This window comes from Urocampus carinirostris, chromosome 17 (assembly GCF_059441175.1).
Source record: "Urocampus carinirostris isolate Australia breed hairy pipefish chromosome 17, RoL_Ucar_1.0, whole genome shotgun sequence".
NCBI classification, from domain to species: domain Eukaryota; kingdom Metazoa; phylum Chordata; class Actinopteri; order Syngnathiformes; family Syngnathidae; genus Urocampus; species Urocampus carinirostris.
This window is the reverse complement of record NC_142365.1, coordinates 26,830,316-26,845,463: the sequence shown is the minus strand read 5'-3', so window position 1 is coordinate 26,845,463 and position 15,148 is coordinate 26,830,316. Positions and strand designations below refer to the sequence as shown.

The 15,148-nt window shown below is 39.4% G+C and overlaps 1 protein-coding gene across 4 annotated transcripts in view; it reads left to right on the top strand.

Annotated features, from left to right (window-relative positions):
* The window catches only part of tmem132e (transmembrane protein 132E), a 508,399-nt gene that overhangs the window by 435,158 nt on the left and 58,093 nt on the right, over window positions 1–15,148 (top strand). For all 4 annotated transcript variants that reach the window (XM_088320489.1, XM_088320488.1, XM_088320487.1 and 1 more), the window contains exons 4-5: window positions 5,851–6,043; window positions 13,611–13,754. In XM_088320489.1, the coding sequence (XP_088176615.1) occupies window positions 5,851–6,043; window positions 13,611–13,754 (337 nt within the window). The remainder of the gene's footprint in view (window positions 1–5,850; window positions 6,044–13,610; window positions 13,755–15,148) is intronic.

Sequence of the window (15,148 nt, the reverse complement as noted above, 5' to 3'; positions counted from 1 at the left end):
CGTCACTTGTTTTGGGGGGGCACTTGAATTATTCAGTGTCAATCTTTACTTGATACACTAAAAAAATTGGGGTCAAAAGTGGGGATACTGAAGGTGGGGTGTGTCGTTTGAGGTGTCTTTAAAGAAGTTGAAAATTAAATATTTTTAACAATCCCCAATTGAGTTCAAAGAGCCCTTAAGCTTTATTTTCTCCCGCGCCTATATGCTTTTATCTTTCTTTTAGCAAAGCTGTTTGGGGTGGAACACATATGTTCAGAGTAAGGTGGGGTTGTGCTGGAGACAAATGCTTGATTTTTAATCTTGTGTTTATAAGATTTAAAAACTTTTGAGTTTTGGGTGAAATCTGACTCTGAAGAAATGAAGAAAAACAAACTTGAGGAAAATTGTCATTCTTTGGCTTGCACCTACCTTAAATACATTATTAGCGTTGGTAAGGTCAATGATAATGATAATGACAATTAATTAATTCAATAATTATTAACAATATAATAATGGTTTACTTATTCTTTCTGTTTCGGCTATTCCCGTTTTCAGATCAAAGGAGGTTGTAATTGTGGCCTGTAATTGGTTTTGAAAGTCCTTAAAGAGTGATTGAAAATGGACATGAAAAATTGTAAGAACCCTGTGGAGAGTGAGATCATGCTCGCCCCAATGGGTTTTTGTTTTGTTTTTATTTTTTAGTTTAGCATAAAAATGGTGAAAGTGAGAAAATGTCTGCTTCAATTATAGTCCAAACACCAATTCAAGCCCCTGGAAAAAAATAGTTTATTCAAACGCATCTAAGAAATACACTTGCACGCTTATCATGAGGCTGCAATAATGACTTGAGCCAGAAGATGGCAGAAGATAGTCAAAAAGTTCGAAATTCCATACAGATACTTTTAATCTTGGCAAATAGAAGTCAAACAATTATGTTTGGGCTGCTACGCGACTAGCTGGGTTTGTTTTAGTGATGGCTGCTAAGTTTCTCATCCTTGGTCTCTTCTTACTGAATTGGCATCATAAGTGGGGCGTTAACATTTGTAAACTAAGCATCCAACAATTAATAATTTCAACAGGTTATCTTATGTTGTGCTGACTCTATACCAGGGGTCGGCAACTAATGACACAGGTGCCAGCAGTGGTACGCGAAGGGTTAACTAATGGCACGCGAGCGCACAGCAAAATAATGATTTTTTTTTTTTAAATAAAAAAAATTACCTGACTAGAGGCTTTACGGTAACGCCCCTCCTTTTCTGCTTCTTGTTCGTGTTAGTGTGTGTCTGCACAGCGACTCGCAGAAGAAGAGAAATCCGTGTTTTGACCCAGCCACAGAAACACCGGCGCGCGATAAATGAATGAATAATGACAGCTCCTTCAGCGAAAAAGTCATGTTCTTTGACTGACGACTGGGGGCTTGTTCAAAAAAATGACTGTGCTCGAGAGCGTTGTAGCTCGCACATCAAGTGTTAAACGTCATTACGGTACGAAACATGAATTCAAGGCGTAGACATTAAAATGCGCTGTGTCCAGGTACGGCCAACAAACACAGATCCTAAAAACCTTTCTCACTGCTAAAAACACCACCACTGAAGCAAGTTATCACATTGCTCAATGCATACATAGCAAAGCACGGAAAACCATTTATATCTGAGACCAAATCAGCTGTTATTTCTGTTGCTTTTATTTTCAAGTAGCCTTCTGCCTTGTTGCTGTTATTTCAAGTTTTGATATTTTCTGCAATAAGATTTAATTGATGAATGGTATTGTAGCTGTCCATATCACTTGTTTTTGATTGTAGTTCATTGTTGATGAAGAATGGTTGATTCAGGTTGATTCTTGTGGTCAAAAGTTGAAGTCATGAATGTCTACAGGCCTCTCCACATGTTGCTCACATTATTTTTTTAGTTTATTGATGAACAAGAATGTGGAAGATAAATTGGTTAGTTATACAATTTCAATGTATATCCATGTTGTATATTCCGACTGGTGTAAAAGGACAGCTCTGTCGGAAATAAAAAAAAAAAATGTTGTGCGAGTCATTGGTCTAGGTGTGGCACACTGATTTACAAGGAAATTTGAAAGTGGCACTCCTTACGAAAAGGTTGCTGACCCCTGCTCTATACTCTCAATGAGTCACTGATAAGTATATTGCAGAGAAAGGGTGTCTAATATTGGAAACACAATTCTATAATGTTGAATTATCTTTGTCATTACTGTCATTGTTTCTCTGCAACTTTTTCAACACACATTTTCTGGTTACGTTTCCTTTTTAATTACATTCCACGGATAGCTCTTTTGTGTCTAGATATTACAAAACCTCACGGATATACATATTACATAGGTCGGATATCAGTAATTATAATAATAACAATAGTCACATATGTTATATACAAATCATCGTAGTACCCATCTATTAACGTTATAATGCTACTAGTCACTAAATATCATTGACAATGTATGACAATAGAATATGTAATAAGTGGGATCAATAGCAATGTCAGAACTGGGACCAATTGCGCACTATTGGAATTTTTTCCTCCAAGTAACGGATAAGTAATTATCTGAAAGTGAATCCTGGGATACTTTATCTGCTTTATCTTATGTTGTTGATCCTAATCCAGTGTCAGAAGTGGGATTTTTTTTAAAACATAGTCTTACCTGAATGTGCTGAAGCTAAGTTGTGATTGTTTGTGATAGTATCAGAAGTAGGATGCTAGACCCTTGAAGATTATGTGTGTGCTGTACAGTATCTTGTGTAACGGAATCAATTTAATTTTAAGATCTATTAGGATGAGGTAGTGTCAGAAATGGGATGTTTAATCTTGGATCAATCGCAATGTCAAAAGTGGGTTCAAGAACACGCTATGACATTCTCTTCCCTTAATCAGCAAACCTATTAGCTACAGTGGCTTGCTAAACTATTTGGCCCACTTGAACTTTGTGACCTTTTGCCACATTTCAGGCTTCAAACATCAAGATATAAAACTGTAATTTCTTATAAAGCATCAACAATAACAATCATTAAGTGGAACACAATTTATTGAATATTTTAAACTTTTTAACAAATAAAAAAACAAAAAAGTGGGTGTGCAAAATTTTTCATCCCCTTTACTTTAAGTTAAGCAAACTGTGTCCAAGAGTTCAGTGAGGATCTATTAATGATTCAATGTTGATCTATATGACTAACGATGAGAAATGGAATCCACCTTGTGTAATCAAGTCTCTGTATAAATGCACCTGCACTGTGATAGTCTCAGAGGTCTGTTTGAAGCGCAGAGAGCATCATGAAGAACGAGGAACACACCAGGCAGGTCCAAGATACGGTTGTGGGGAAGTTTAAAGCTGGATTTGGATACAAAAAGATTTCCCAAGCTTTAAACATCCCAAGGAGCACTGTGCAAGCAATAATATTGAAATGGAAGGAGAATCTACCAAAATTGGGCCGCCCCCCTAAACCTTCAGCTCATACAAGGTGAAAACTGATCAGAGATGCAGCCAAGAGGAATGATCACTGGATGAACTGCAGAGGTCTACAGCATAGGTGGGAGAATCTGTCCATAGGAAAACAATCAGTCGTATACTGCACAAATCTGGCCTTTATGGAAGAGTGGCAAGAAGGAAACAATTTCTTAAAGATATCCATAAAAGGTGTCGTTTAAAGTTTGCCACAACCCACCTGGGAGACACACCAAACATGTGGAAGAAGGTGCTCTGGTCAGATGAGAGCAAAATCGAACTTTTTGGCAACAATGCAAGACGTTATTTTTGGCGTAAAAGCAGTACAACTCAGCAAAAGATCACAAAGTTCAAGGGGGCCAAATCGTTTCGCAAGCCACTGTAATAGTGAATCTTCTGATACTTTATCTTCTTTCTCTCATGTTGTTGATACTATCTGAGAAGTGGGGAAAAAAGCTTTTTTTAAATAGCATGCTCTCGCCTGGTTGTGCTGCAAATGACCATGCGTTTCTTTCTCATAGTGTCAAAAATCGGATGCTTAAACCTAGTGAAAATTGTTTACTATACAGTATTTTTTTTCATCCAAAGATTTTCTGAATTCAATGTCTATTAAAGTGAAGTCGTGTCAGAAATGGCATATGTCTTGGATCATTTGGAATGTCAGAGGTGGGATCAAGTGCACGATTTTGCAAATTATTTCTTTTTTTTTCAGTGAACTTGCTAGCCAAAAGTGATTCCTGGGATACTTAATTTTCTTTCTCATCTGTTGTTAATAGTAATCAAGCATCATAAAAGGGAGAAAGCTTTTGAAATTATATTCTCTCACACGATTGTGCTGCAGTTTACTACGTGTTTCTTTCTTAAAGTGTCAGAATTAGGAAGTTCTACTTTTTGAAAAGTGTGTGCTTGCAGTATTATTTTTAACTTAATCAACCTGAATTCAAGGTTTAATTTGGACAAGCCATGTCGGAAGTGTGTCTGAAAATCTTGTGGTGACAATAATTAACAAAGTGAATATCCTTTCAAAAAGGTCACCATGTAATCCCAAATCCTTTGTCGTTGCAATGACAAAAACAGCAGAAAAGTGTTGTTATTTTAATTTTGTTATTTTCCCCAATCGCAAATCTGCTGAATCTAATCTCATCAACAGCCTCAAAATGTCAAGTGCGGGTAATTACACGGCGCTGGAAAACAAGTTTTCGGGGGGAGTTTGCGCGGCCCCCGAGGGTCTTCTTGCCACCTCGTCTTCAGTGTGATCGTTGACGTTTTCATTATGAGGCCATCACCGCGGACCGCTCGCTGTTCGAGGCACTCTCCACTTAAACATCCAGCTCGAGTTTCATTTGAGGTTGTTTTTTTTTAATATCTTTTGACGGACAAAAGGCAATCTGAAACAGCTTTGAGGCGTATACAGTTTCCTAGGGCGAAGTGAGGGGTAAAAAACACAGATCGATCAGTGAGAAGAAAATGACCAAAGCCTGGCAATTATTTGCAAGTGAGAGGCTCTCACTTAAATTTGCAATCTACGCAGGCCTTCAGATTAGGGGACTGTGATTGTTTATTGACGTGAGCTGGTTTCATTGCTGCACAAGGGCGAAGTGGGGTCTCTGATTAATTCAGTGATGTTTGATATGCAATTTGTTGCAAGTCGTTCAAAATGAGACAACAAAACAACAACAATTGTTTTGTTTTTTTGTCTCTATATTAGGAAAGGACTGGTCTTTTGTTTCATTCCACTGTGGTACTGGTTCAAATAGCCCAAATGTGTTATATTTGAGCGCTATATGACACTGTGTTGTTTGGTTTGAATGAAGGCAAGTGATACAATGCACAAGTGGGGATTCCATGGTGCAAAAGAAATTTCTCGACCTATGATTTTTTTTACGAGGATTAACGTTGGTGTTGTAGTTTATGTATTTTTGCCTATTATTCAAATCAATGTTGTTGCGAGAGCCAGAACAGGAGGAGGACCCAGACGCGTAAAGTTTACTCACAATTTAATTGAGATATAGAGGAAAACAAACGCCGGTGATCGTAATGCTGAAGTGGATCTCCTGAAGGGGGAGATCGTAGCGTGGTCAAAAGGACGAAACGAGTCGATGCCATAGACAAACGGGGAAGAGTGATACACGGATGAAAGCAGGATTGCCGGGAGCCAGAGTCAAAGTGCTTGCCTTGCGTAGGCAGAGGTTCCTTGACGGACTGACAGGGAGTGACTGGCGTACTGGGTATAAATAGGAGGGGAATTAATCAGGAAACAACAGCTGGCGCCAAACGAGCAGGCACTGGTGAGGGCAATGAGTAATCATTACAGTTGTGGTTTTTTATTGGATTAAATTAAAATTTAAAAAGTACTAAGCGAAATGTGTGCAATTTCATCAAATGTGGTATTTTTGTTATCTGTTTTTCAAGGGATGTGCCTGGCAACACTGAAGTGATGCAGCTGGATTTTGAGATGGAGAACTTCACTAGCCTTTCAGTCACTCGACGCATCAACTGGAACATTGACTACAGGGGTCAGAGCCCCCAACCCGAGTCAGAGAAGGTGGTCACTGAGCTCACCGTGGTCCAGCGGGACATCCAGGCCATCCTGCCGCTTGCCATGGTAAGTACAATGCGGTCAGATAGCATTTCTAGATGTATCGATAGATTGATGAATAAATGATTGAAAGGTCGACGGATGGATAGATTGATGAAAAGACAGATGAACAGAAGTGGAATAGATATACAGATCGATGAACAGATGGATAGGGATGAACTGATTGATTGATAGACAAATGGGCAACTATAGAGATAGTTATACGGATAGCCAGATGGATGAACAGATGGATTAATATACTGTTGTATGGATGAATAGACGAATAGGAATTGATAGAAAGATGGATGGATTGACAGATTGATAGACTGATTGTCAGGACCAGAACGGAAACAGGGCCCAATTGCATTACGTTTACCACAATTTTATTGAACGAAAGAGGATGGGCTGCGCCCACGATCCGGTGTCCGCTGGACCCGGGAAGCAAGTCGCTCTTGCACTTGGACTGTGATCCGAACACGGATCTTCCGTAGAGAGCGATGGCGGTATCAGGGACGGACAAACTGGTCGGTAGCCGGGACTGAAAGCGCAAAGCGTCATCGGGGTCGGAAACGAGTCCTAAGCCAGGACGGGAGAGTAGACGTAGTCAAGATCAAAAATTGGTCGTAAGCCGGAACGGGAGAGCAGACGTGGTCAAGATCAAAACAGGTCTTAGCCGGAGACAAACAGGAGCAAAAACGGGACAGGCGGGAGTCAGGGTCGAAAAAGGCTTGCCTTGTATAAACATAGGTTTGCAGACGGACTGACAACAGGGAATTGACAGAACTGTGTTTAATTAGGGACAGGGAGCCAATCAGAGCCCGCAGCGGATGGCGCCAAATCAGCGGAGACAGGTGATTCACATTGGTAATAATGACAGATAGGGATGAACAGATTGATTGATAGACAAATGGGCAAGGATAGAAATAGTTATACGTATAGCCAGATAGATGAACAGATAGATGAATATGCAGTTTTATGGATGAATAGATGAATAGGAATTGAATGAAAGATGGACGGATTGACAGATAGATGGACTGATAGATAGATAAACTGATAGATTAATATATATAGACGGATTGATAGATATGAATTGACAGGTGAATAACAAGATAAATGAATAAACAGATGGATGGATTGATCATAGGGATTGATGGACTGATAGACTGATTGATGGATGAATGGGTAGATGGATGTATAAATGGACAGATAGAAGGATGCTGGATGGATAGGGAGGGTAGGATTGATGGATGGATAGATAGATAGATAGATAGATAGATAGATAGATAGATAGATAGATAGATAGATAGATAGCGCTACAGACAAATTTCGCTTTTTGGGAAAAAGTTTGGACACCCCTGTACCATATGTAGATGTGGTAATTATTGGCATTTATAGCCATAAACAAGGCATTATTCTTGTTTAGTTTCTGCATGTGAGTGAGTGCTTACATCTAAACAATGTTTGAAAGTCACGCTGCAGCTATTTTTTAGTCCATTTGCACTCTTCCAAGTGCCGGCAGCCCCATTACGCATTCTCCACTCGGAGTTGCACATCTGTCGAAAACATACGTCCATCCCTGCGCAGCCGGCAGTCGGTGCGCCCCCCTTGACATTTGGAGAATCAGCATGCGTCTTGTACGCCGACGCGCGTGCCAAATTTTACACTGCACGCCAACGTGACTTTTACTCGCAAAGCCCGCGCTGTTGTTTTCCCCAGCGGCGCGCCCACCTGCTCCTGCCGTGCTGGGCGGGGGGAAGAGGGCTGGAGGGCGGGTGGGCTTGATTTTTTTTTTTGTGTTGTCGGCAAGGACGATGCAGTAGGTACGTTAGCTGAGTCCAAACGTTCCTAAAAAGTATCTTGTTTTTTGGGGGGGCTGTATTTATGGAGATGAACTTGGTTAAATAATGTTGAAAGTTGTTTAGGAAGGTAAAGACAGGTAGGCAGGTTGGTAGGATATAATAATAATAATAATAATTTCCTTTGTATTGTCATTCTTTGTAACAATGTACACAGAACGAAATGTCGATACACCTGACCCGTTGTAGCGAGTCGATGCAGCCGCAGCCAGAGGGCGCCGCCATTATACCAATTAGGTATGTCTCGGCCGAGGCGCGAACCAGCGACCTCCCAGTCTCAAAGCGGGCACACTACCATCTAGGCTACTGAGCTGGTTGTAGGTTAATCAATGTTTTCCTGCATGTTTATATTCCAGACAGAATGTTTTTCAGTGTGGAGTAGCAAGCTAAAATATTGTAAAACAAATACATATAAAGTAGACCCGAGGGTCACTTTGCCCCTACAGTATGATGTTTTCACGTTACGCTGTGGAATAAGATGTTTTTCTCGGCCCCCTGTTGCAGCATTTTCCCTAAAATATGATATGAACTACAAATTCTAGTGATGTTTGTGAAATATTTCAATACTGTGTCGTACAGATTATTGTGTGTTTCAGTTCCGTCAAGTTCTTTTCTTTTACCATCAAAGCTAATGTGGAACGTTGAGCTTGTTTTATCGTATTTCAGGAATTAGTTTTTTTCCGAATTGGGCTGGAAATTTTCGTTCCACAAAAGCAGTGGACACGGGGATCTATTTACTTCCTTTTTTGGGTAAACCTTTCTGTTATTGCCCCCTAGTCATTAATAGTTTGTGAAACCGCTGAACCTTCCATTGGCCTAATAGAAGTACCTGGCTTTTCCAACTCAAAATTTGATTGGCTTAACCAACAGCTTTATCGTCTCTTATTTTAAGCCTCCAGGCCTGCAGAACTTATTGTGAAGGCCTCCGAGCAGATGACCCGAGCAGAAAGTAATGGCTGAAATGTGATTGGATAAATGCTCAAATACAGTATGAAACCACACATCTGAGAGCAGCACAACCAGCGGAATACAAATGAAAGGAAGTTGACAGACAATTTGGATTTATTTAAGAAATATTCATGCACAAAATATGATTAGCATCACATGATCCAGATATTTTTTAGGCCATCAGAGAAGGCCTTGTAGGTCCTGACAGCCCACAACTGTGTGCACGTCAAGTTCTTCATATGTTTCTAAGATGCCTATCTGCTATTGATCTACTTCATATAATCCCTGATCTGCTATTGGTTTGTGGCACGGCATTATGAAGATGCAGATATGCTATTGGCTGAACTTCCTCCCATAATGCTCCCATTTTTTTATTGTTCATTTTAGAATCTCGCATAACAATCGACGATCTGGACATTTATTACTAATAAGGAGGCGATTAAAACAACAGTCTTCAAAAGGGGTGCCAATCCTCGTGAATGGAAGTTTTAAAATCTGTTTTAATTTTAGTATGTCATCTCCTCTCTCTTCTCCATCTATCCGTTTACTCCACTGTACCAGCTCTTATAACGTCACACCAAAGTTGATACACTAAAGTTTATTAGACACTTAAAAAATAAGGACGCAAGACATAAATTGATTTTCAACTCGCAAAGAGAAAATGGGCCCTTGGAAAAGGGATTCTAACCTGTTCTAAAGACCCTCCCATGAGCTTGTTTTAAATCTCCTAGGTTACAAAAAGTTCTTCTGCCGTTAAGGTTGTGGCTATTAAAAACATGATCGGATGATAGTGACAACGATGTAAACAGTTCACAATAGTCAAAACAAACAGTCCATAAAAGCAGTCAAAATAAAAACTGGCTTCTAATGCAATCTCCTTTGTCCGTATGTAATTCTTACTACATACTTTATTGTTATTTTGATGTTTTTACCTTCGTAATACATTAGCTCATTACCATATGCCAATTTCTATTCACATTACCCACCTCAGAATAGATTTGTGTCATATCCCGGGGCTTTACTTTATTTGAGTACATCAAGTAATATTTATATATATATATATATATATATATATATTTAAAAAAATAATAAATCATAATAATAAATCTAAATAATAAGTCTAAATAATAAATGAAATAAATTTACTTGTTAACAGAACAAGGACATTGTATTTCTTTTTCTCATTCTTCGTTTTTACTACCGTATTTTCCGCACTATAGGGCGCACCGGGTTATAGGGCGCACCCCCAAAAAATAGTTTTTGGTCCTATATCTTCCATAGATAAGGCGCACCGGATTTTAAGGCGCTACAATGGGAACGTCCACAAAACAGTCAGATGATTCAGTCAAACTGATTACCCCCTTGACATTCCCAAAGCTTGCAAAGAAGCAAATACGTGTCGTAAACACGTGCGGATGCGGTGTCCGTACGATGTCACTTAAATGCGTTATTTCAAATATCATTCGGAAGGTTGAAGTCTTGGGATTCAAGAAATGCCAAACATTTCTATGTTTCTATTTTCTTTTTCACTCACAACTTTACTGTGCATATGACAAAAAACACTTGGAATTGAGTTTAATTCACTCAACTCATCACAGCAACATCAAGATCGTTCTAAAACAAGATACCGGGAAAATATAAAGCCGCATAACTCACCTAAGTTCTCACGTTCAATAATGATACGCAATCATGGTCTTCTTACAACCGTGAGTGAAGTAAATCCAGGAGAGTAGAATATTTACAAATACAGACTAATGAAACATGTTTCTTTATGGCGTACTTTAGCAAGCTTGCTACGCCATTGCTAAAGTCGGCCGATTGCAGGGTTTGTTTTGGCCATCTAGCCAATCCGAGGCTCCGAATAACTTCAGCCAATAGCGATCGATTTAACGGATGATCGACACATCTTTTTAGGCCAATTGCAGGGTTTGTTTTGGCCCTCTAGCCAATCCGAGGCTCCGAATAACTTCAGCCAATAGCGATCGATTTAACGGATGATTGACACATTGGTTAGCCAATGAAACGCCGGTATATAAATCCCAGCATACACCGCGAACTTGCTACGTCATTGCTAAACTCGGCCGATTGCAGGGTTTGTTTTGGCCATCTAGCCAATCCGAGGCTCCGAATAACTTCAGCCAATAGTGATCGATTCAAATGATGATTGACACATTGGTTAGCCAATGAAACGCCGGTATATAAATCCCAGCATACACCGCGGACTACTCCACGTTCGGGGTGAAATCGAGTCGGCGGCTGTTGAGTAAGTTGCGAGACCTTGCGAATTTAATATTGAGCCATATATAAGGCGCACTGTGTTATAAGGCGCATGGTCAGCTTTTGGAAAAAAATTAAGACTTTTAGGTGCGCCTTATAGTGCGGAAAATATGGTAATTTATTTTTTATTAAATATTTAACTTGTCTATTTAAGAGTGTAACTACAAATAGTCAGGCATAATAAAGGATTAAATTGTAGAATTTAGTTTTTTTTCCCCAGTATTTTTCCTCCTATGTTTACCCAGACTTTTGCATGAAAAGAGTAAATTAATAATTGGCCTATAAATGGTTCTATTTTTCTCCACCCAGTTGGCTTCACTTACGTGCCATTTCAATCAATTGCTCCATAATAGCCCTTTCTTTTTTTCCTTTCTTTTTTTTTGCCTCTCCAAAATATTGCGGCTGTCTGTGTTTGAGGCTTCTTGCCCTTTTCTCGGCATAAATCAGCGTTTATTATTTTGTGTTTCCCTAAGAAGTCGTCTGGTAAGGAGCAAGCTGGCGGCTGTCATCTTTTTATTTGTCAGTTCATCACCGCGTCTGTGTTTATGTCATTTGCATATTCCTCTCGCTAATGAGTCATCTACCCCCCACCCCCACCTCCCTTTACCCACATAAACTTGGCAATTACATAATGGCCACACTTTTCTGAAAGAATTTTTGGAGGCGATAGACAAAAAGGCTGATTCCAGGCAACGTTATCAACCGGTCGCACAAGGGGAGCGCTCGGCTGCGTGACCTTATTCATCGATCGGTCAGTGCTCGATTAACATAGTGTGTTTACAAAGCGTTTGTTGATTGCTCGGATTCCTGGTTTATTTGGCGAAAGGGTGACTCAGAGCCTTAATGGACTCAACTGTTAGTTCCTCAAAGGAGTTCCTCTTTGTCCTGATTGATCCATTTAATGGCAGAAAAAGAACACAAGTCATTGTGGCACGGGGAAAAAATGTAAATAAATGAAAACAACTGTTAAGGTCGCCAACAACATCACCATGGTTGGCCTCGTCTCTGATCAGGATACAGGAAGGAGGTGGAACACATGGAGAACCAGTTCTGCCATATACAGAAATAAATGAACGGATGGATAAATAAATACCCACAAATATATGCCATACAAATAAATGAACACAAAAATAAATCATGTAATACCTACGTACAGTAAATACAATATATTCATATACAGTATGGATGTATTTTGTCATTCATATATTTTGATATTCATTTTGTTGTGCATTTTGTCACAAAAAAAATGTTGTTTTCACCCATTGATTGATCAATAATGAGTGATCAACACACTCATCCATCAACTAATAACTAAAAAGTTCAGCTAGTTTGACCCCAACCCCAACATTTGAATAACATTTTGTTGTGACAAAATACATGACAAACTTGACAAAATACGGTACATGAAGAAACATAGTACATATCATAATAAATAAATGACAAAATACACAACAAAATATGCAACAAATATGTGACCAAGTACACTACAATATACAAAACAAAATAAATGACGAAATAAATACCAAAACCAGCCCCCGCTCCATTTCCTGAAAGTGCTCAAGAAAAAAATCACCTGGAACAGGAGCTACAGGTTTCCATCCACAAAGCTCAGTGGGAAGTATTTTGGCATACTGCATCATGGTGTGATTTGCTGGGTGTATGGCAGCAGAATGGGAAACCTTCCAGAGAGTCATCAATACACTCAGTGCCCAATTTGGCTTCCTGTATCCACCTTATAACACCGCATGGCAGTGTGTAGGCAATCCATTTGCCGTGTAGGCAATCCATTTGCTGAGTACGCACAGTGTGGTGAAAAAAGCGAAGATATAACTTAGATAAAGACAGTTGAGTCCCTTCATCATCGTCCGGATATAAAGACTCGCGTCTCGCGCACGTCCGCAATCACCATGATGACCTGGGTTTTGTGATATCTTCAGGGGCTGAAAAGCTTTTGCAAAGTTATTGCATAGTTCATGCATAAGGTCAGTGTTCTTGCAATAATAAGGTTATTTTGCAAGCAAGGTGTCCCTGTGTTGCATTGTCTAGATATTTGAGGTATCACAAATATATTTTTAAATAAGCACAGAAGTTAAAGTTCTGCCTAAAATGCATTATTTCACAAAAATTATGATCATCCCGGAGTGCTTTGTCAAATCTCGTAAACAATGCACACTGTGTTGTGATCAAAAACAATAAAGACTATTCTATTCTATAGGGTGCGAGGATTATATGAGGATTCATCACAGATTAGTAACACTTCAGATTATTAGGAAAGTAAATCAAACCAAAAACTAAAAGTTAAAAATAGGAAAGACTTAAAAAATATAATCATCTTCATTGTTATGTCTAAATGCTCATGACTCAATCAGCGGCAATAAACCTCAAGCTTAATTAATGACAATTTCAAGACGAAATTCAGACTCCGCCCGTCTTGTTCTTACAAGATAGTTGATGAAATAAAATGAAAGCTGCCAAGATGCCTGATGACTTCCTCCCTTTTTTTCCAACCACAGGACACTGAGATCATCAACACGGCCGTCCTGACGGGTCGCACGGTGGCCATCCCCGTCAAGATGGTGTCCATCGAAATGAACGGAGCTATCACCGATGTCTCTGCGTTTGTGCAATGCAAGTCGGCAAACGAAGACATAGTCAAGGTATCAAAAAACCGAACATTTTGCATCATCACAATGACGATGTAGTCCTTCGCTTTTGTTGAAGGCCATAGATCAGGGTTCACCAAACTACGCCAAACGGGCCCTATCAGGCCCGACAACATTCTCAATCCGGCCTGCAAGACGATGCTAGGAGATTGAGAAAAATAAATCTGCTGCTTCTAGTTTAACACTGACCTGCACCGGCAATCGTTTGGCATACAATCTGAGTAATTCATTAGATACATTAAGAAATCCGCCAAAAAATGTTTGCTTCTAGTAATCCGTTCGTTTTGCCACGTTAAAGACGCTGCCCTACTTACGAACGAGATTCGTTTCCGGACGATCGTTGGTAAGTTGAATTTGTTCTTAAGTTGCTTCAGTGCTATATTTTGTATGTTTAGGGTTTGTATGAGTTTGTTTAAGGCTTGTATAAGTAACCTGTATTGTTTTGTACTAAAAAATTAACATTTCATTAAATCATATGCGCTATAAAGATAAATAAAGTTAAGTTTAACTTACTCTTGAAAGATGGGCTTTCATTTCAAATGAAAAAAAGCCCCAGGGTTGAAAGCTTGTGACAAAAGTCACAGCTTACAGTCTGGAATTTACGGTAATATCTAAGACAAGGGTCGGGAATGTATTGCTCTCAAGCCAGGCTTCTTATGTGAGTACATCTGGCTCAGAGATAAAATAGGGGCCATGCTACTCTTTTCTGTAATATACCAATTGTAGCATGCGCAAATCCAAAGCGATGCATTGTTCAAAGTTTCAGTTACAGTTCACAGTCACTGTGTTACACTAACAGACCCCTTTTTGCATGTCTCTACTAAGGATCGATCAATATGGTTTTTTTACGGCCAATAAAGATTATTAGTGTTAAGAGGACGCTGATAACCAATATTTGGTGTTAAAATTTCAACGTAGCTCGCAAATTGAGGAGTGTGGGCACTCCTGTTTCAGAGCCAGATTGACAAACTAATGTTATGGTAACAGCTAATAACTCAGCTTTCAACTTAAGCGTGGTTTTCATACTCTCGACAACAAACACACGCACTTGATTAACAAACTAATGTTATGCTAAGAGGTAATATATATGACTACAGTTTTTACCTTTAATCTCACACACACGCTTTTCTACAACAGACTTTTCAAAATCTCAATAAATTCAGCGGTCTTGATTCACAGGCATGTTGGGACTCAGGAGTTAGCAGAGCGGCCAAAATTATCTCTGCTCTAACGTTTTCTTCCTTCTTTAGTAGCTCTGCCTCCGGTCGCTTATTCAATCAGTAGGGTCGAGGTGGGTAGAATTCGAGACAGACTGAGAAAGTGGCTCGGTTGTATCTGAGCTTAAATAATCGACTCATCGGATAAATAAAAACACTGATACCGATATC